Source organism: Phyllosticta capitalensis, assembly GCF_038381095.1.
Source record: "Phyllosticta capitalensis strain CBS 128856 chromosome Unknown BKA78scaffold_3, whole genome shotgun sequence".
NCBI lineage: Eukaryota > Fungi > Ascomycota > Dothideomycetes > Botryosphaeriales > Phyllostictaceae > Phyllosticta > Phyllosticta capitalensis.
In genome coordinates this window covers 626,560-643,046 of record NW_027117441.1, presented here as the reverse complement: position 1 = coordinate 643,046, position 16,487 = coordinate 626,560, and the positions used below count along the sequence as shown (strand labels likewise).

At 54.2% G+C, this 16,487-nt stretch overlaps 8 protein-coding genes and 1 non-coding gene across 9 annotated transcripts; 5 read left to right on the top strand and 4 right to left on the bottom strand.

The window, feature by feature from the left end:
* Positions 1 to 195: 195 nt before the first annotated feature.
* BKA78DRAFT_330324 (general substrate transporter) lies at positions 196 to 2,121 on the bottom strand (the record flags this gene model as incomplete). The annotated part of the gene is made up of 5 exons (XM_066889763.1): positions 196 to 478; positions 528 to 627; positions 679 to 1,033; positions 1,167 to 1,244; positions 1,300 to 2,121. 5 exons carry the CDS (start codon positions 2,119 to 2,121, stop codon positions 196 to 198), a joined length of 1,638 nt encoding a protein of 545 aa, XP_066746272.1.
* Positions 2,122 to 2,771: 650 nt separating this feature from the next.
* BKA78DRAFT_248393 (uncharacterized protein) lies at positions 2,772 to 4,121 on the top strand (the record flags this gene model as incomplete). Its single annotated transcript, XM_066884386.1, has 3 exons — positions 2,772 to 2,958; positions 3,083 to 3,726; positions 3,930 to 4,121. 3 exons carry the CDS (start codon positions 2,772 to 2,774, stop codon positions 4,119 to 4,121), a joined length of 1,023 nt encoding a protein of 340 aa, XP_066746271.1.
* Positions 4,122 to 4,330: 209 nt separating this feature from the next.
* Positions 4,331 to 6,354, bottom strand: BKA78DRAFT_308272 (inositol monophosphatase). The gene is made up of 5 exons (XM_066887929.1): positions 5,937 to 6,354; positions 5,731 to 5,782; positions 4,987 to 5,439; positions 4,713 to 4,916; positions 4,331 to 4,553 (listed from the first exon to the last, which is right to left on the bottom strand). Exons 1-5 carry the CDS (start codon positions 6,121 to 6,123, stop codon positions 4,445 to 4,447), a joined length of 1,005 nt encoding a protein of 334 aa, XP_066746270.1. The 5' UTR covers positions 6,124 to 6,354; the 3' UTR covers positions 4,331 to 4,444.
* On the top strand, positions 6,340 to 7,378 carry BKA78DRAFT_308270 (Dehydroquinase). The gene has a single exon (XM_066887928.1). It carries the CDS (start codon positions 6,694 to 6,696, stop codon positions 7,144 to 7,146), a length of 453 nt encoding a protein of 150 aa, XP_066746269.1. The 5' UTR covers positions 6,340 to 6,693; the 3' UTR covers positions 7,147 to 7,378.
* BKA78DRAFT_308267 (cathecol 1,2-dioxygenase) lies at positions 7,379 to 9,024 on the top strand. Its single transcript, XM_066887927.1, has 2 exons — positions 7,379 to 8,558; positions 8,610 to 9,024. The coding sequence occupies exons 1-2, from the start codon at positions 7,840 to 7,842 to the stop codon at positions 8,878 to 8,880; spliced, it is 990 nt and encodes a 329-aa protein (XP_066746268.1). The 5' UTR covers positions 7,379 to 7,839; the 3' UTR covers positions 8,881 to 9,024.
* A 188-nt stretch (positions 9,025 to 9,212) lies between these two features.
* BKA78DRAFT_t54 lies at positions 9,213 to 9,311 on the bottom strand. Its single transcript has one exon. It is a non-coding gene; the product is annotated as a tRNA-Leu (tRNA).
* A 313-nt stretch (positions 9,312 to 9,624) lies between these two features.
* Positions 9,625 to 12,159, top strand: BKA78DRAFT_308265 (uncharacterized protein). Its single transcript, XM_066887926.1, has 14 exons — positions 9,625 to 9,748; positions 9,801 to 9,897; positions 9,948 to 10,004; positions 10,057 to 10,202; positions 10,259 to 10,276; positions 10,324 to 10,390; positions 10,439 to 10,505; positions 10,554 to 10,647; positions 10,700 to 10,802; positions 10,856 to 10,955; positions 11,006 to 11,414; positions 11,466 to 11,536; positions 11,592 to 11,663; positions 11,718 to 12,159. Exons 1-14 carry the CDS (start codon positions 9,708 to 9,710, stop codon positions 11,819 to 11,821), a joined length of 1,446 nt encoding a protein of 481 aa, XP_066746267.1. The 5' UTR covers positions 9,625 to 9,707; the 3' UTR covers positions 11,822 to 12,159.
* A 671-nt stretch (positions 12,160 to 12,830) lies between these two features.
* BKA78DRAFT_293447 (P-loop containing nucleoside triphosphate hydrolase protein) lies at positions 12,831 to 14,345 on the top strand (the record flags this gene model as incomplete). Its single annotated transcript, XM_066886220.1, has 3 exons — positions 12,831 to 13,147; positions 13,222 to 13,637; positions 13,690 to 14,345. 3 exons carry the CDS (start codon positions 12,831 to 12,833, stop codon positions 14,343 to 14,345), a joined length of 1,389 nt encoding a protein of 462 aa, XP_066746266.1.
* A 422-nt stretch (positions 14,346 to 14,767) lies between these two features.
* Positions 14,768 to 16,352, bottom strand: BKA78DRAFT_248378 (uncharacterized protein; the record flags this gene model as incomplete). The annotated part of the gene is made up of 3 exons (XM_066884384.1): positions 14,768 to 14,959; positions 15,017 to 16,026; positions 16,097 to 16,352. 3 exons carry the CDS (start codon positions 16,350 to 16,352, stop codon positions 14,768 to 14,770), a joined length of 1,458 nt encoding a protein of 485 aa, XP_066746265.1.
* Between the last annotated feature and the right edge of the window lie 135 nt (positions 16,353 to 16,487).

Sequence of the window (16,487 nt, the reverse complement as noted above, 5' to 3'; positions counted from 1 at the left end):
GTGGTTCTGTACATTTCATGTCGTAGTAGCCGCGCTGCTTTACAGAGGCCGGCTAGCTCTATCATCCCAAAGTATAAAACAAAATCTGACTGTACACGTAGCTTCATGCACCCAGCTCGTCTGAACTGGAACCCCCTTCCTAAAAATTTCATCAACGTCAACTTTGCGTCAAAATCATAGAGTGGTGATTGTTGTTCAATCATCATCATCGCGCACCTTCTCGATGTATCTTTCTTCTGGTTTTGATACCGCCACTGCTTCGACGTTGGATCGGAACCTCTCGTCCGTCTCGTGGAGCTCTTCCATGATCGTCTTGTTGGCCTTGCGGACCGGCTTGATCTCGAACAACCTATCCATGGCTTCGAGTGGGACACTCTTTGTTTCTGGCACGAGGAACCACACGTAGACGACGGACATCAACATGAGGCTGGCGAAGAAAAAGTATACGCCGTACTTCATCTTGAGGAACATTTGAGCGCTGCGACGACTGTCAGTACCGTCTTTTTGATTGTGCAACAAGCACTTACGTGAAGCGGGAGATGATAAAGTTCCAGAGCCAGTTGTTTGCGGCCGCCGAAGCCTGGCCAAGAGAACGAACTTCTTGTGGGAACATTTCCGAGTTGTAGACTGGCAGAATTTGTCAGCGATTGATCACTCCCGATTGTGATTCCAACTTACCCCAAGGAGTTCCGTTCCAAGATGGGGTGTAGAAAACAGTCCAGAGGTAGAAGAAGAAGATGGCTGCAATGCCACCGCCATCCAGACCCTTTCCGACGTTTTCAGTTGCACTAGTGCTGCTGACATTGGCAACCTTGATGTAGGCACCAATGAACCACATGCAACAGCTACCGCCAAATGCTCCAATGAGTAGCATGTTGCGCCTGCCGACGTTGTCTATGAGGAAAAAGAGCCAGATGAACGTTACAACTGTCTTGACAACTCCAAAAATGCCAGTGGTCAAGAAAGATGAATTTTCGCCCGTTAAACCGATGGATTTGAAGACCGTGGGTGAATAATAATTGATAGCATTGATCTGGGGGCGTTAGCTGACTGCTCGATGAAGGTTTGTGTTGCTTGTGGTGTTGTGGGTGAAGGTGGTTGGGAAAGGAGAGCGAAAAGGGGCTTGTTTTTTTTTTTTTTTTTTTTGGAGGGGCAATTGAACTTACTCCGGATCCATTCTGCCACATGAACAGCGAGCCACCAAGAATAAAGCGCCATTGGATTGATTTTGAGCGTGCGACAGCCTAAGTAAATATGTGTAAGCACAAGGAGCATTCAGGCATACCGACTTTGACTTACGTGGAAGGGCTTCCAGAAGCCACGACCAAGATTGGCACGTTGCTCCTCGATTGCCGTCTCAATGAACGAGACCTCCTCAATGATGTAGACGTCATCAGCAGGCAGGTTGCGAATCCAGCAAAGATTCTTCATCGCCTCGTCCCTCCTGTACTGAGAAAACAGCCATCTGGGCGACTCCTTGATCCACAGAGCACCCAAGAAGAGCAGACCACCGGGAATGAGCTGGATGGCGAACGGGATCAACCATTGCTTGTGACTCGGGGCCATGGTCTCGCTCAGGCCATAGTTGATCCAGAAGCCGACGAGACCGCCAATCTGCCAGCCGACCTCGTAGATTCCAACGAGCCGACCACGGACAGCAGGCGGTGCGAGTTCGGAAATGTAGATGGGCGTCATGTTGGACGCGCCGCCTGTACCGATGCCAGCGAGAACGCGTCCAGCGTAAATCAACCCGAGTCCTCGGTCACCGTTGGCGCCGAGCATCAAGGCGGATCCGACGACGAAGATGAGCGAGAAAATCTGGAGCGAAATCTTGCGGCCGAAGTAGTAGCTGCTGATGTAGGCGAAGAGGGATCCAAAAAATGCGCCGGCTTGGAAGACGGAGACGATGTTTTCCTGGACCAGGGCTAACCGCGAAGAGGACATTTTGTCCAGTCCAAACTCGGTTTCGAAGGAGTTGAGGCTCAGCGTGGTGCCAATGAAGGAGCTGTCGTATCCAATCATGCATGATGCGAATGAAGCAACGGCGGCCAATGCGTAGACTCGCCAGTTGTAGACTGCGGACGGCGTAGGGCGGTCCTCGACGACCTTGAGACCGACCATGGTGGCCTTGGGAGAACTTTTTTCTGATTCAATGAAGTTTGGGTTCTCGACGCCAGGGTGGACAGAGATCGAGTAGACGTCGAGGAGAATGAGTCAAAGAGAGAACTGACTGGACCGGAGCGGGGACCGCAGAGTCTTTTTTATCCCAAGGCCGGTGAGTAGGAGAATGAGGGCGGTTGTGTGTGTTCTTCCTGGCGGCGGACCCACGTGCGGCGCCGGGGAATAGTCCAGGGCAGCGTGTGGGCCAGAGCGTCGTCTGGGCGGCGTCTTTCGGCCATCTGGGGCGCATGATGCATGTTTGTGGGGAAAAAGGCGAGTTGGAGACGTTGGAAGCGGTGTCGGAGTTAGGTTTTCCGAGGGATGAATGAAAACCCCCCCGCGTCGCTTGCCTCACACACGCCTGTCATCTCGTTCCCGAGCCAAGCGATTGGCGAATGCTGACTTTTGTTACTATCCCAGGGTCCAAGCTGTCTTCCGTCTTTGGAGTAGTTATACACGGCTGAATCCTTTCGCTGTCCTTCTCAACTACCTGGTTTGTCGGGCCCTTTTTCTAGGCGCAATCGCTCCCGCTAACTGTCGATTCAGCAATTTTTTTTATCAGTCTCTTTCACTTGAATTATTTGTCTTTTTGTATACCACACTGAGCAAACATGACGATCACTCCCGAGCATCTCGAGCGTCATGGCTACCTTTTTGGGCATCCAATTGCTCACTCCATGTCCCCTCTGCTGCATCAAACTGTCTACGACGACCTTGGCCTGAAATGGTCACAAGTACCACTCGACTCGACCGACATGGCCGACTTTCTCGAGCGAATCAAAGACCCCAAATTCTACGGTATGTAGGTCGAGCTGCAATCTCGTATCTTTTTCATGTAAAGCGGAAGTTGCCCCGGTCTTGGTAAAAGAATTGGCAAACCGAAAAAAGCTAGGAAATGGCTTCCATTGGTAACACCGCCTAGGCGCCTCGGTCACCATGCCCCACAAGGTCGCTATTCTCAAGCACCTCGACGCTGTCACACCCGAAGGCAAGGACGTAGGCGCCTGCAACACGCTCTTCATCCGCACCGACCCCGAAACAGGCCGGCGCATCTACACCGGCACCAACACGGACGTCATTGGCATCCGTGATGCCTTCATCCAAAACGTTTCCTCCCCATCAACCGTCTACTATGGCCGGCGAGGTCTCGTCGTAGGCGGCGGCGGTGCGGCCCGCTCCGCTGTCTACGCTCTGCGCAAGTTTATGCAGGCTACGCAAATCTACCTCGTGAACCGCGACGCTAGCGAGGTCGCGGCCGTGATTAACGAGTGTCAAGAGCGCGGTTTTGGCGAAGGTCTGATGCATGTGGAGTCGGTAGAGCAAGCCGAGGCGCTCGAGGCGCCAGGAGCAATCGTCGCTTGCGTTCCCAACTTTCCTCCCATAACCGTGACAGAGAGGCAAGCTCGGGCAGTCCTCGAAACTTTCTTGCAAAAGCAACAAAAGGGCGCAATGCTCGAAATGTGCTATCACCCTAGCCCCTGGACAGAAATCGCCAACATTGCGCAGCGGGAAGGCTGGCAAATTATCCTAGGAACCGAAGCCATGATTTACCAAGGATTGGAGCAGGTACGTCTGAAAATTTCCATATAGCCAAGAGATGACATCCCCCGATGTGGCGCACTCGACTCGGTCCGTTCCTGGGCTGTCTTGGAAACAAGCCTTCGGCTTCCCCAGTTTCCCCGCGGAGGCTCCACTGGGCTGGGCAGTGTCAGGGCCCGGATCTGAGCTTTTCCCCAGATGTCAGCAAGCCACGGCCTTCTAACGATCAGCAGGACAAGTACTGGACGGGCAAGGCCCTGGAAGAACTCCCGGTGGAGAAGGTCAAGGCCGTCATAGCAGCGAAACTGGCTGAGCAGAGCAAACCGGCTGTGAATGGATCCAACGGAGTAAAGACCAATGGGGTGAGTGGCGCCAACGGAGTGAATGGGTCCAATGGGGTCAACGGGACCAATGGCCATTGAGCATGGTTCTGGAAGAGGTCTCTGGAAGCTATCGTCAACAGCTAGCGAGCTCCACTCACGGAATTTGCCCTCCGTTTGTTGAGGTGCCAAAGCACAACAAGAGACGCGATGAAGTTTTTCCAAGTGATCAGTCCTGGGAGGCAGGGGCCCGGAATATTCCAGTCACGCCCCTCGGGAGGACATGCACATATTCTGCACTCTGCACCTTTCGTATAGATAGTCTTGAATAGATTTCTAGATGATGACGCCCGATGATAAGGCTTCCTGTACGTCTTCCGTTTAGCAGATGCAGATGTATGTTTACAGAAACCGACAAGTCCTGCTCATGCACCCGGCCGGGAATAGTCCAGTTCTCTGACCCGCTTCCACACTTCTCGGACAGTGCGCTCCTGGCTCTGCCTACCAGTCTCTTTCTCTGACGGTCCTGCGGGTCTGGAAAACGTCAGCTTCCACGTCAAAAATCAATAAATCCACCTTTATCCACTGGAATGTCATCCATTTCCCCCCACCACAAGCAAGGTTCCCGAGCAGGTAAGACCTCGGCTTCAACTTTTCCTTTTCCAGGTGGTTGCGAAAAGCATCATCACTTACCTCACAGCCAAATACAATCTGCTTCCCAACCGAACCTCTTCAATCGGTGCAGTGGCAGGGTCTGCGGGTGGATTGGCCGTGGTCACCAAGCCACCTGCCTCGAGCAGGATACAGACGCCGGCCGCCACATCCCACTCCCAGCAGCCGCCCTCCCACCAGATATCAAACGAGCCCATGGCGGTGTATGCCAGGTCCAGCGTTGCACTTATCAAAGTCAGCAGCCACACACATGCAAGCAAATTGATCAAGGACGTCAGAATCGGCTCGCACTTACCTCCCCAAACTCCTGACGCCATGGACCATGCCCCCCTTGCCGCCTCTTCCGCTCCTCTCCGCCGCCAGATTGAGAAAGCTGTCGACTTTGCGGAACAGGTTGCCGTCGGGAAGGTCGCGCCGGTCCTTGCCCCACTCGCAGCTCAGCACGCAGCCCGAGGGCGCGTTGGCCGGCATGGGCGGCACCGGATTGCGCATTAGTGGCAGCTGCTGCGTCTCGTTGAACCAGGCACCGCGGCCCCGGCATGCCGTAAAGAGTTGGTTCATGAACGGTGCGTACACAACGCCGATCGTCGGCTTGTGTTCGTATACGAAGCCGATGCTCACGCAAAACATGGGGAAGAGGTGGATGTAGTTGACGGTTCCGTCGAGCGGGTCGATTATCCATGTCGGTGAGTTGTCGACGAGGTAGTCTTTTGACGCGCCTTTGGAGTAGGTCTCTTCTCCAATGAACCTGGAAACGACTCAGTAAATTGCTTAGGTGGATTTGCATGGCCACCACAGTAGGTGACGGAAGAAATTGAACCAGGGCATGCTCTCAAGTTGTCGCATGCGCAGGCGCAAGCGCTTGAGTGCTCCTTGTATTCATCTTCTAGTAGAGGAAATATTCTCTATCTTCAAGACACAAGAAGCTTGAAGACTCCTCGTGTCCATGCGTTCCTACTTAGCACAAGGATGTCTCGGAGTCGGCAATTTCTTTCGTCACCCACTAAGCCACCAAAGTTGTAAAGAAGTTGCAACTGACTTGTGAGAAGGATATCTCTTTGCAATGCTCTTCTTGATGAATGACTCTACATCTGTTCGAGCACTTAGCCACCAGACAACAAACGAAAAAGGACCGAGCTTGCATCTCCTTCATGCCCATGATCAAGCCTTGTATTGAAGGCCATTTGCAACCCAGCTGTGTGTTCAATTTTCACTTTCCCGATTGAGAAAGCAATTCCGACTTACCTTCGTCTGTTTGAGTTACCAAGTCGACAGCGTTCATCTTCTCCACATGTTCTTTCTCTTCCGGTCTTCCAGCCGAGCACCTCGCCATGGCCGCCTCGAGCAGCATTTTACCAGCATCTTTGCCCAACTGCACGGCAAAGGTGTAAATCTCGTCCAACTCAGCCTGGCTGATCTCGGTTGCCGTCATGATGGTGTTTGGTGAGCTGGAGAGGTACCTGGAGAACAGTTGATAAGACGACGAGAGCCCTTGCAGTCATTGTCGGGTCGGTTATAGCTGTCCCCCCTGCCAGTCAGGTACGCAGCTCGAACGGTGACCCGCATCTTACCGCCACAAAGCGCACAGCCTGCCGGCAATGTCCCGCAACGCTCTGATGGCCGCCAAATTGCCCGTGCAAGGCTGAGATAAAGCTGTCTGCTATCTCTCAAACACGCTCACTGTGGACCGTCATGCAACAAGGCTCTTAAGGGTCCTCTTCGCGTCTCGAAAGGCGTCCCTTTTCGCTTCTTCGCCTCGGTCTCCTGTTTATCTTGGCCAGAGATGGCATGCCGTCCCCGGGCTTTATTCCACTCTGGGAAGAATGTTTTCCCTGATTCGTGAAGATGTGCAGGACGCGAGATGCTTTTCTTCGCAGCATCCGCACTTTGGCTTGCTTGAAACCAGCTCCCACGACTCGACAAACGATAAACATACGACCAACCACCGGTCAGGCATTACCGACCCGCCTCCTGTGAAACCACACGACGCAAACGAGTAGCCATGGCCAAGCGCATTCTCCTCATCAACGGGCCCAACCTCAACCTCCTGGGAACACGCGAGCCTCACCTCTACGGAAGCACCACACTGAGCGACGTGGTCGACCTTGCGAAACAACAGGCGGCGGCATTGTCAATCGAGGTCGAGGATTACCAATCGAACTGGGAGGGCGCCATCATCGACCGCATCCACGAGGCTCGGGGAAATATTGATGCCGTCATCATCAACCCTGGAGCTTTGACGCATACGAGCGTCGCGTTGAGAGACGCGCTGGTGGGGATTGACGTGCCTTTTGTCGAGGTGCACATCACAAACATCCACAAGAGAGAAGCCTTCAGACACCACAGCTATCTGAGTGACAAGGCGGAGGCGGTGATATGCGGGTTGGGAACATATGGATACACGGCGGCGATTGACTTTGCCGCGAAGCATATGAAGGCGAAGAGCAGATTGTAGATGGAATGGTGGAGCTCGCAGCTCGGTCTGCGAAGGCGGAGGGAGCGAGGCCTGGAAGCAAAAGTCGTGGCACACATGGCTACGACTACTCCCTGTACCTCTACGCAAAGGCCGTGGTGAATTTCAGTATCAAGTGCGTGAGGCGTTTGAATGCTCCCTATAAACACAGAATTCTACATTGAAAATTTCCCCAACTCTATGGCTGCTTAGGTTTCTCTTGGTCAAGCGCCCATGGTGCCACGACTTTTGCTAGCAGGCCCCGGACTCCAGAGCGGAATATTTCCGGCGGGGTTGGTCGAAAAAACGCTCCAGCCCCCAGATTCTCGCCGAACCAAAAATCTTTCTTGCCATTGGCCCATTCAATTCATCAGCATTTATCATCTCTGACGTCCTCCCATCAAGAAGTCTTTTTTGCAATTGTCACCCGTTCCAAGTGGACCCATGCCGTCCAACTTTGCCATACTCTCCCTATGTACCGAACAAGCTCGCCGACAAGTGCCAGATGCGGGGAGAGGGCGATCGCGGGGTCAGAACAGCCTCTAGGATGAAGCCTTTTAGTACGCGTCCCGCTGCAAGTGACAGTTCATTGCCATCTCCGACCAGTCCAGCTGCTTAAATCCGATTTATATTCAATTGAGCCTGTCCAGATATTTCACACAAGTTGTCTAACCGTACCGCTGTCTACTCGTCGCAATGGATCCCTCCACCGTCGATATCCCGCCTCTCAAGGACCTGACCATCGACAACATCACTGAAAATGTACACCTAATCAATTCTCGCGCCCCAGACCCACGCCTCAAATATGTCATCGAGCGCGCCGTCGTGCACCTCCACGACTTTGCTCGCGAGACGCGCCTCAGCACCAACGAATGGATGACAGGGCTCCAATTCCTGACCGAAGTGGGCAAAATATGCACCGACGTGCGACAAGAGTACATCCTGCTGTCCGACATACTGGGCCTCTCCCTCCTCATCGACTCAATCGACCACCCCAAGCCGCCGCTCAGCACCGAGGGCACCGTGCTGGGCCCCTTCCACACACACGATGCCCACGAGGAGCCCGGCGGCAGCACCATCTCGCATGACCCCCAAGGGACGCCGTGTCTGGTGCTCTGCACCGTCAAGGACACGGCGGGCAAGCCCGTCTCCGGCGTGAAAATCGACGTTTGGGAAACGGACTCGAAGGGCTTCTACGACGTGCAGTACGCGGGGCGCGAGGAGCCGGACGGCCGCGTCATTTTGCGCAGCGACGACGCCGGCCTGTTCTGGTTCAAGGCCATTGTGCCCGTGCCGTATCCCATTCCGCATGACGGGCCGGTGGGCAAGCTGCTGAAGAAGCTGAAGAGGCACCCGTATCGCCCGAGCCACATGCACTTTATGTTTGAGAAGCCGGGCTACGACCACTTGATCACGCAAGTTGCCCACCCTCTACTCTTTGTGTCTTGCTGACATTCATGCCGCAGCGCACTGTACCTTCGCAACGATCCCTACGAGACGTCCGACGCTGTGTTTGGCGTCAAAGAGTCGCTTCTGATTGACCTGGGAACTGTGAACAAGGAGCAAGCGGAGAAGTATGGCTTTCCAGAAGGCGGCAAGCTTATCACGTACGACTTTGTTCTTGTGTCGGATAAGGAGGCTGCAGAGCTGCGCGAGAAGAAGGCTATGGAGGCCATGGAAGCTCAGGGACGCCATATGAAAATGTACAATGGCTTGCCTGTGCCGGATGTGGACTGAATGCGGAGGGCGGGATAGAGGTAGGTGCTGTGCTGGGCGGCCGTTTTCTGTGTAGTTTTAATGATTTATGCTAAGATATTAATACGAGCTGGAAGGCAATCGTGCTGGTTCTTGTTATCTTATTCTCTCTGCAGAAACAAAAGCCTGCAAGACTTTTGCGCGGTGCACACAGTCGCACAACAAAAGGGGCAAGAACCACCCCTACCGCATTGACGAGGGCCGCACAAGCCCCCACGCACAGCCCGACTCCACCAAAAAATCTCAACACCAACCACCTAGCGGTCCAACTCAACAACATCACAAAACGATGGCAAAAAATGCAAAAAAGATATTGATGAGGACGAGACTCGAACTCGCGCGGGTTGCCCCACCAGGAATCAGATATTAAGGTAACCTTAACCTGGCGCCATAACCAACTCGGCCACCTCACCGTGATTTGGGGCTGTAACTGCTTGGAGCAGCTGCGCTTGATGGGATGACGGGGTGCAAAATGCATATATATTTTGCTATGTTTGGGACTGAGTGAAACAGCACTTTATTCGGCTAAGTAAAAATTGTATTGTACAAGAAAGAAAAAATGTGTGAATTAACCGACCCAGCTTCTTTGAAAAACAAAAAGCCCATATGTGCGTCAAGGGACGGTAAACTGCAAACGTTTCCTCGGATGTCCGTTGGACCGTGGCAGTTGAAGGTCGAGGTCCGATGTGCACTAATCCCGATCGGGTTAGCCTGATCCGGGGTGTGGGGTGGAAGAAACAACCTCCAGCTGTTGGTTTCCTGTTCGCTGTGCCTCACGAGACCTGTCCAACAGTGTTGCTGAATTGGAAATGCTGCGATCCACGGTCCGGTTTCCCGTTTCTGGGTGCCAGTGAGTTTCCTCGACTCTTTTGCGTGCGTTGCTAATCCATCTATGTCTGCAGGACTACGGTCGCTTCAGTTCGACAGCTGTCCAGCCGATGTCATCACCAGAAATCCAAGCCCAAGCCCAAGCCGGCCAAACCCAAACCAGAAAGCCAAGTTTGTGTGCCTGACTCCACGTAGCCTCTGCAGTCTCTGACGTTGTCCAGTTGAAAAAAGAGGAAAATATCAATGCCTACAAGAGCAAAGCCAGTGTTTCGGACATTGTAAGTCTGAGAAGCAAGCAGCAGCACCGCATAGCCATTTCTAATCGCTTAGCTCAACTCTGTGCCCCATGCTCCTGCACCAGAAAAAGCTGCAGTCACAAACATCAAATATGTCCCGAACCAAGACATAAAAGAGCCCGGAGGCACTCTGCAATTCAAGGCGCTTGATCGATATGGCAAACACGTGGACCGCGCACTGTAAGCATGTATCTTCGATTCTGAGCACCCGCTTCCAGAAATACTGACCTTCAAAGTCATGCCATTTGGTTAAGGTAATGCCATTGCCCCAAAGTCTGCCGGGGAGAGACTGAGTGTCCAGGGATCACTGCCAATGTCCCGAATGCGTTCACCCAGTGACCAAACAGCGCCAACTCGACACGTTTTCGGTAAGCCAATTTGACCTTCCTACCGAAACCTCTGTTAACCAAACGCAGATTCCAAAGAGGCTGTACATCCTGAACGCCGAGGTCGACGAGAGCAAAGGCAAAGTAGACGTGTGGTGTAAGAAGTCAACTTCATCAAAAAAGACAAAAGCTGAAAACTCTCCAGTCAGCGATGGCCACCACACTACATACACGATTAATCAACTAATTGCAAGAATATCGCCTGCTCATGACTACAGAGCAAGAAATGGCCCTCACGAGTAAGCAGAAGCATCTCAGGAAACTCTTCACGTAGTGACACCGTCAATACAGGCCAATACTTTGGGGAAGGGAGATAAAAAGCCGCCCGCCCGTGGTCGACTATAAAAAAGTCATGACTTCTGATGAGGGTGTCAGAGACTGGACCTATTGGATTGTATGAAAGGGCTGCAAGATGATTCACCAGCGTGAGTGCTAACAATTCAACAGAAGCGCTACGGTTTTTGCTACGTCGACGGCTGCCCAGTAACGCCCGAAGCAACGCAAGAGCTGCTGGAAAGGATCGCCTTCATACGACATACTCACTACGGTAGTGCTCCTTATGCTTCCATGCCATCCAGCTCACTGACACAAATACAGGCGGATTTTGGGACTTTACGGCAGACATGGCTTCAAACGACACGGCATACACCAACCTCGCACTCGGCGCGCATACCGACAACACGTACTTCACAGATCCTGCGCGCCTTCAAATGTTCCACCTTCTGTCCCACGAAGGCGGCGAAGGCGGCGAATCGCTGCTCGTGGACGGCTTCAAGGTGGCCATGGATATGAAAAAGGAAGCCCCAAGGAACTATGAAACCCTGACGCGGACCAAATTCTACAGCCACGCGAGCGGAAACGAAGGCATCAGCATCTTCCCGCAAGAACCCGAGCCCGCCTTCCGCCACTACGGCCGTCACCTCTACCAGATTCGGTGGAACAACTACGATCGAGACGGGTTGCAGCCGCCGGTGGAAAACTGGCCGCAGTGGTACCAGTCTGCCAGGTGAGTCTAGCCGGAGAGCTTTGCGACGAGTTGAGGGCTGACGATGCAAAGGACGTGGGACCGAATGCTCAAGGACCCCAAGAACGAGTATTGGGAGCAGCTCATACCGGGGCGGCCGCTGAGTACGATTCACACATGCTACCTCTGTTGGTTTTCGATCTTGCTGACCCCTCGCAGTTTTCGACAACTGGCGAATCTTGCATGGCCGCTCGGCTTTTACCGGCCAGCGGAGACTGTGTGGTGGTTACAGTGAGTCTTTGAGCTCAGCGTCGGATGAGAATTGAGTATTGACAATGTGTGCAGTCAACAGCGACGACTTCATGGCGCGGTATAGGGCCCTGAATTTCCCGAACAAGGGCATCATGCCGTGGATGATGGAGGATGGTGGAGAGGGCGCAGATGCATGAATTCTGGAGAGAACCTGAAGCTGAGCAAAGTCGAAGTGCGGGATTGCAAAGGGAAAAGGACGATTGATATGGGTTTCTGGAGATGGATCCAGTGCACGATGATGGAACTACCATCGTCAAATCTCTCGGCCTTTGTCAGGGCCGTTTGCCGGCTTATGTACAGTGACGACAGGTAGAAGGTTGAAAGATTTGCTGCATTTCAGTGGAGCAATGTCACCTGTACAGCTATCGTGAGTGATGAAAGAACTTGTCTTCCAATTCCTGGGCTTCTGTGCGGCCATGGTAGACTTCAGGGAGTGATCAGCTGCGAAGTGCGCTGGCCAAAGCCAAAATCCGTCGCAATACAGGCGCCCAGGGAGTGATCAGATGCAACGCGCGCTGGAATTGGTCAAAATCCCGTGCTGGATAGCAGCAAAAGCCAAGTAGCAATGCACACGTCCAGGGAGTAATCAGCTACAAGGTGCACCGGACATAGTCCAAATCTCACAATGGCCTTTGACCAAATCTGAAGTAATAGTACAGACACCCCGGGAGTGATCAGCTATAAATCACAGAGGACTTAGAGATTTTCTTAAGCAGCAATGCAGACATCCGGGGAGTCTTCATGTGCAAGGTGCGCTGGACTTGGACATAATCCTGTGCAGTGATGTAGGCACCTAGGGAGCATTCAAACTCCTAGCACCTAGAAGATAGAGAAAATCTACTCATTAAAAGGATGGTTACGAGGAGTCATCAGGACTTGCGTACTGTGACTTGAGAAACGCATAGCTTCGCGCGTTGATAAACAGACCGGAGTTGATGACATAATCACCGTGGGTCGCTAGCGCCATGCCAGTGCCGGGGAGCTTCCATCAACCAGCAACCATCAGCACCCAGCTGTCAACCTCACTCTCTCCCACCTCCGCCATTCGTCGCATCATCACACCTCTCCGAATCGAATCGATAGCTCATTCGGATCGACGCAGTTGGAAAAGCTCCCACTCAGCTTCACAGAGACCTCCACGCCACCATGTCCACACTAGAAGACCTCGACGACATTGAGCGCTCCGGCAAGGACGAGGGCAAGAAGGATGGCGACAAGGACAAGGACGGCGGCAAGGGCAACCAGAATGGCGATGCCGACATGAAGGATGCAGAGGAGTCGAAAGAAGATGACGTTCTGGACGCGGAGATTCTGGGCTTGAGCACGCGCGACATCATCGCCAGAAGACGGCTTCTCGAAAACGACATGCGCATCATGAAGAGCGAGTTTCAACGGTTAACACACGAGAAGGCTACCATGCATGAGAAGATCAAGGACAACATGGACAAGATTGAGAACAACAGGTAACGTCATCATCTGGAGCACTGGCTGGCCGCTCAGCGGCACGTCGAGCTTGGGCTGACTCTGCTTCTCATAGGCAACTACCCTATCTCGTTGGCAATGTTGTCGAAATCCTCGATCTCGATGTAGCTGCGGAGGCTGCTGAGGAGGGTGCCAACATTGATCTGGACGCCACGCGCGTGGGCAAGTCCGCAGTCATCAAGACATCGACCCGCCAGACCATATTCCTTCCTCTCATCGGTCTCGTAGACCACGAAAAGCTCAAGCCCGGCGACCTCATCGGCGTCAACAAAGACTCGTACTTGGTCTTGGATACCCTGCCGGCGGAGTATGACAGCAGAGTCAAGGCCATGGAGGTGGACGAGAAGCCTACAGAAAAGTACACCGACGTCGGAGGTCTGGACAAGCAGATCGAGGAGCTGGTGGAAGCAGTCGTGTGGCCGATGAAGGAGGCCGAGCGGTTCAAGAAGATTGGAATCAAGGCGCCAAAGGGTAAGTGAGGCGGTTCACCATCTCGCGACGTTATCTGACAAGTCCACAACAGGTGCCCTCATGTACGGACCTCCGGGAACCGGCAAGACTCTGCTCGCCAGAGCCTGCGCTGCCCAAACCGACGCCACCTTCCTTAAGCTCGCCGGTCCCCAGCTCGTACAAATGTTCATCGGAGACGGCGCCAAGCTGGTGCGCGACTGCTTCGCGCTGGCCAAGGAAAAGGCACCATCCATCATTTTCATCGACGAGCTCGACGCCGTCGGCACCAAGCGTTTCGACTCGGAGAAGTCGGGAGACAGAGAAGTGCAGCGCACCATGTTGGAGCTGCTGAACCAGCTTGACGGCTTCGCGTCGGACGACCGCGTCAAGGTGCTTGCGGCCACCAACCGTGTTGACGTGCTGGACCCGGCCCTGCTGCGTTCCGGTCGTCTCGACCGCAAGATCGAGTTCCCCCTGCCGAACGAGGAGGCACGCGCCCAGATTCTCCGCATCCACAGCCGCAAGATGGCGGTTGACGACAACGTCAACTGGGGCGAGTTGGCGCGCAGCACGGACGAGTTTGGCGGCGCCCAGCTCAAGGCTGTCTGCGTCGAGGCGGGCATGATTGCGCTGCGCTCCGGCCAGGCCAAGATTATCCACGAGCACTACGTCGACGCCATCTTGGAGGTGCAGGCCAAGAAGAAGGAGACGATCAACATGTTTGCATAGAGGAAAGTGGAAGGGCAGTCGAGTTGCATGGGGAGGTAGGCAGATCAGGCAAGTAACGAGCGCTTTAATAGATGAATGGCTCGTTGCCACGAAATTTTCCATTCCGTCTGATTGAATGCGTGTTGTCTAAATATATATTTTCTTCGAAAATCTAACATTGCAGAGAAAGACGATGACTGCCTCAGACCACCACGGTGGGCGACGAAAGAAACTGCTGATCCAAGAATCTCTGACACTAGGTTAGAACACGTAGAGACGTGGCGTGCTCAAGCGCTTGATGCGTTGAAACATGGAGAGAATTTTCTCTCCTAATGGGTAGTCACAAGGAGCACTCAAGCCCTTGCGTCCAAGTCTATATTCTTTTCGAAAATCTAACATCCCAGAGAAGGACCATTACTGCCTCAGACCCACCAGTCGAAGGATTACAACTCGACACCCTCTCTCTTGTGCACTAACCGCCCCTTGACCCACACAGCCAGCGTGTTCCTATCGTCACCGTTAAACACCCACTTGTCAACCCTCTCGGGCCAAGTCTCCCAGCCAAAGATGTCCACCGGCGACGCCTCCACCTCCGCACTACTGGTCGTCTCTGCATCTGCAACGGCAGCGGCGTCCTGGTCGTCGGCATCGCCGCCACTCGCTCCTCCGCCCACCAGAGGCCCCAAACCTACCATCTGCGCATCCCACTCCATGCCCACCTCGAACGCGCCGACGCGATCGGCCAGCCCAACGACCTGCGCTCCGCCCCGCGTCGCCAGGAACAGCGCCTCCTCGGTCGAGAGCTTGGCACGCTCCGCTTGATCCTCCCCACCCCTCTCCTTGCACTGCTCTCGCCCCGCAAGAATGACGCTGCGCAAGCGCGACACGAGGACGGCCTGGCGCGCGGCCTCGAGGACGCTGGGGCTGTAGCCGCCGCTCACGTCGGTGCCGAGGCCGACGTCGATGCCCTCGTCGAGCAGCGCGCGGACGGGCGCCACGCCGCTCGTCAGCGCCGAGTTGCTGGCCGGGCAGTGCGAGATCTTGGCGCCGCGGGCGCGGACGAGGGCGGTTTCGTCGGCCGTCAGGTGGATGGCGTGGGCCAGGATGGTCTTGGAGTTGAGGAGGCCGGCGGCGTCGTAGACGTCGGCGTACGACTTGGCCGACGGAAACATGGCCTTCACTAGGGCGACTTCGGATGGGTTTTCAGAGATGTGGGTTTGGGCGAGGAGGTCGTGTTCACGCTGGAGAGCACCGAGGAGGGAGAGAGCGTGCGATGTGCAAGAGGGCGCGAAGCGCGGCGTGATGATGGGCGCAACGAGTGTGCCGTGGGGATCCAGCTGCCGGATGTGGTTGATGACCGCAACCGTCGACGAGACGCTGTCAGCGGCCGAGGCATCCCGGTAGGTGGGCGGGCTGAGGTCGGAGTCCATGCAGACACGTCCAATGAAGGCGCGCTGCCCATTGATGAGGCAGATGGAGGCGAGCAGGTTGGTCGAGGCGACGTGGATCGTGGCATAGTAGGCCGCGGTGGTGGTGCCGTGGGAAAGGGTTCGGCGCACGACACGGTTGTAAATGGGACGGGCTTTGGAGAGCAAGGAGAAGGCTGATTCCGTGGGGAAGGTGTAGGTGTTGAGCCAGTCGAGGAGGGTGGATTTGCCAAACATGCCAGCATTGGGGTACTGTGGCGCGTGGATGTGTGTATCTGTAAGCAGTCAGATGGGGGTTCTTTGAAAGAGGGAGTTGAGAAAGGCGCATTTTATCTCCAGCCTTACCTATGAATCCAGGAAAGAAGAAGCCATTTTCATGTCCCTTGACGACCTTTGCGCCTGACCAGCCCTCATGCTCTTTCAAGATGGTCTCCAGATCGACTGTATGGCGTTCAATGAAAGCGATTTTCCCCGTCTCGTCGACACCGATGACTCCCCTTTCACAAATATCCAGCTCTTGCAAAGATTTCGAATGTACAAAAGTACCGACGTATACCGTCTTCTGCATCTCCGGGGCGAGCCCAACTGAGCAGTCTCCCATGACGACAAGCAAGCGAGTGGCTGAGGAAGACAAGGCGCAAGAAGCGGAAACGAAACACGCAAAGGACGAAGAGCAGAAACCAAACAAGCAGTCGAAACGCGCAAAGAGACGAGAAGACGGTTGGTATTTGTATAG

Excerpts from the sequence above, each read along its gene's own strand:
- BKA78DRAFT_308272 (XM_066887929.1), bottom strand. The coding sequence starts at position 6,123 with ATGACGGCAACCGAGATCAGCCAGGCTGAGTTGGACGAGATTTACACC. Across the intron at positions 5,440-5,730 it reads AAGAGATATCCTTCTCACAA|GTTCATTGGAGAAGAGACCT; the intron begins GTCAGTTGCAAC and ends AGTCGTTTCCAG. Across the intron at positions 4,917-4,986 it reads GGCGTCAGGAGTTTGGGGAG|TGCAACGCTGGACCTGGCAT; the intron begins GTAAGTGCGAGC and ends GACTTTGATAAG.
- BKA78DRAFT_308270 (XM_066887928.1), top strand. The coding sequence starts at position 6,694 with ATGGCCAAGCGCATTCTCCTCATCAACGGGCCCAACCTCAACCTCCTG.
- BKA78DRAFT_308267 (XM_066887927.1), top strand. The coding sequence starts at position 7,840 with ATGGATCCCTCCACCGTCGATATCCCGCCTCTCAAGGACCTGACCATC. Across the intron at positions 8,559-8,609 it reads GGCTACGACCACTTGATCAC|CGCACTGTACCTTCGCAACG; the intron begins GCAAGTTGCCCA and ends TTCATGCCGCAG.
- BKA78DRAFT_308265 (XM_066887926.1), top strand. The coding sequence starts at position 9,708 with ATGCTGCGATCCACGGTCCGGTTTCCCGTTTCTGGGTGCCA. Across the intron at positions 11,415-11,465 it reads CAGTGGTACCAGTCTGCCAG|GACGTGGGACCGAATGCTCA; the intron begins GTGAGTCTAGCC and ends GACGATGCAAAG. Across the intron at positions 11,664-11,717 it reads GAGACTGTGTGGTGGTTACA|TCAACAGCGACGACTTCATG; the intron begins GTGAGTCTTTGA and ends CAATGTGTGCAG.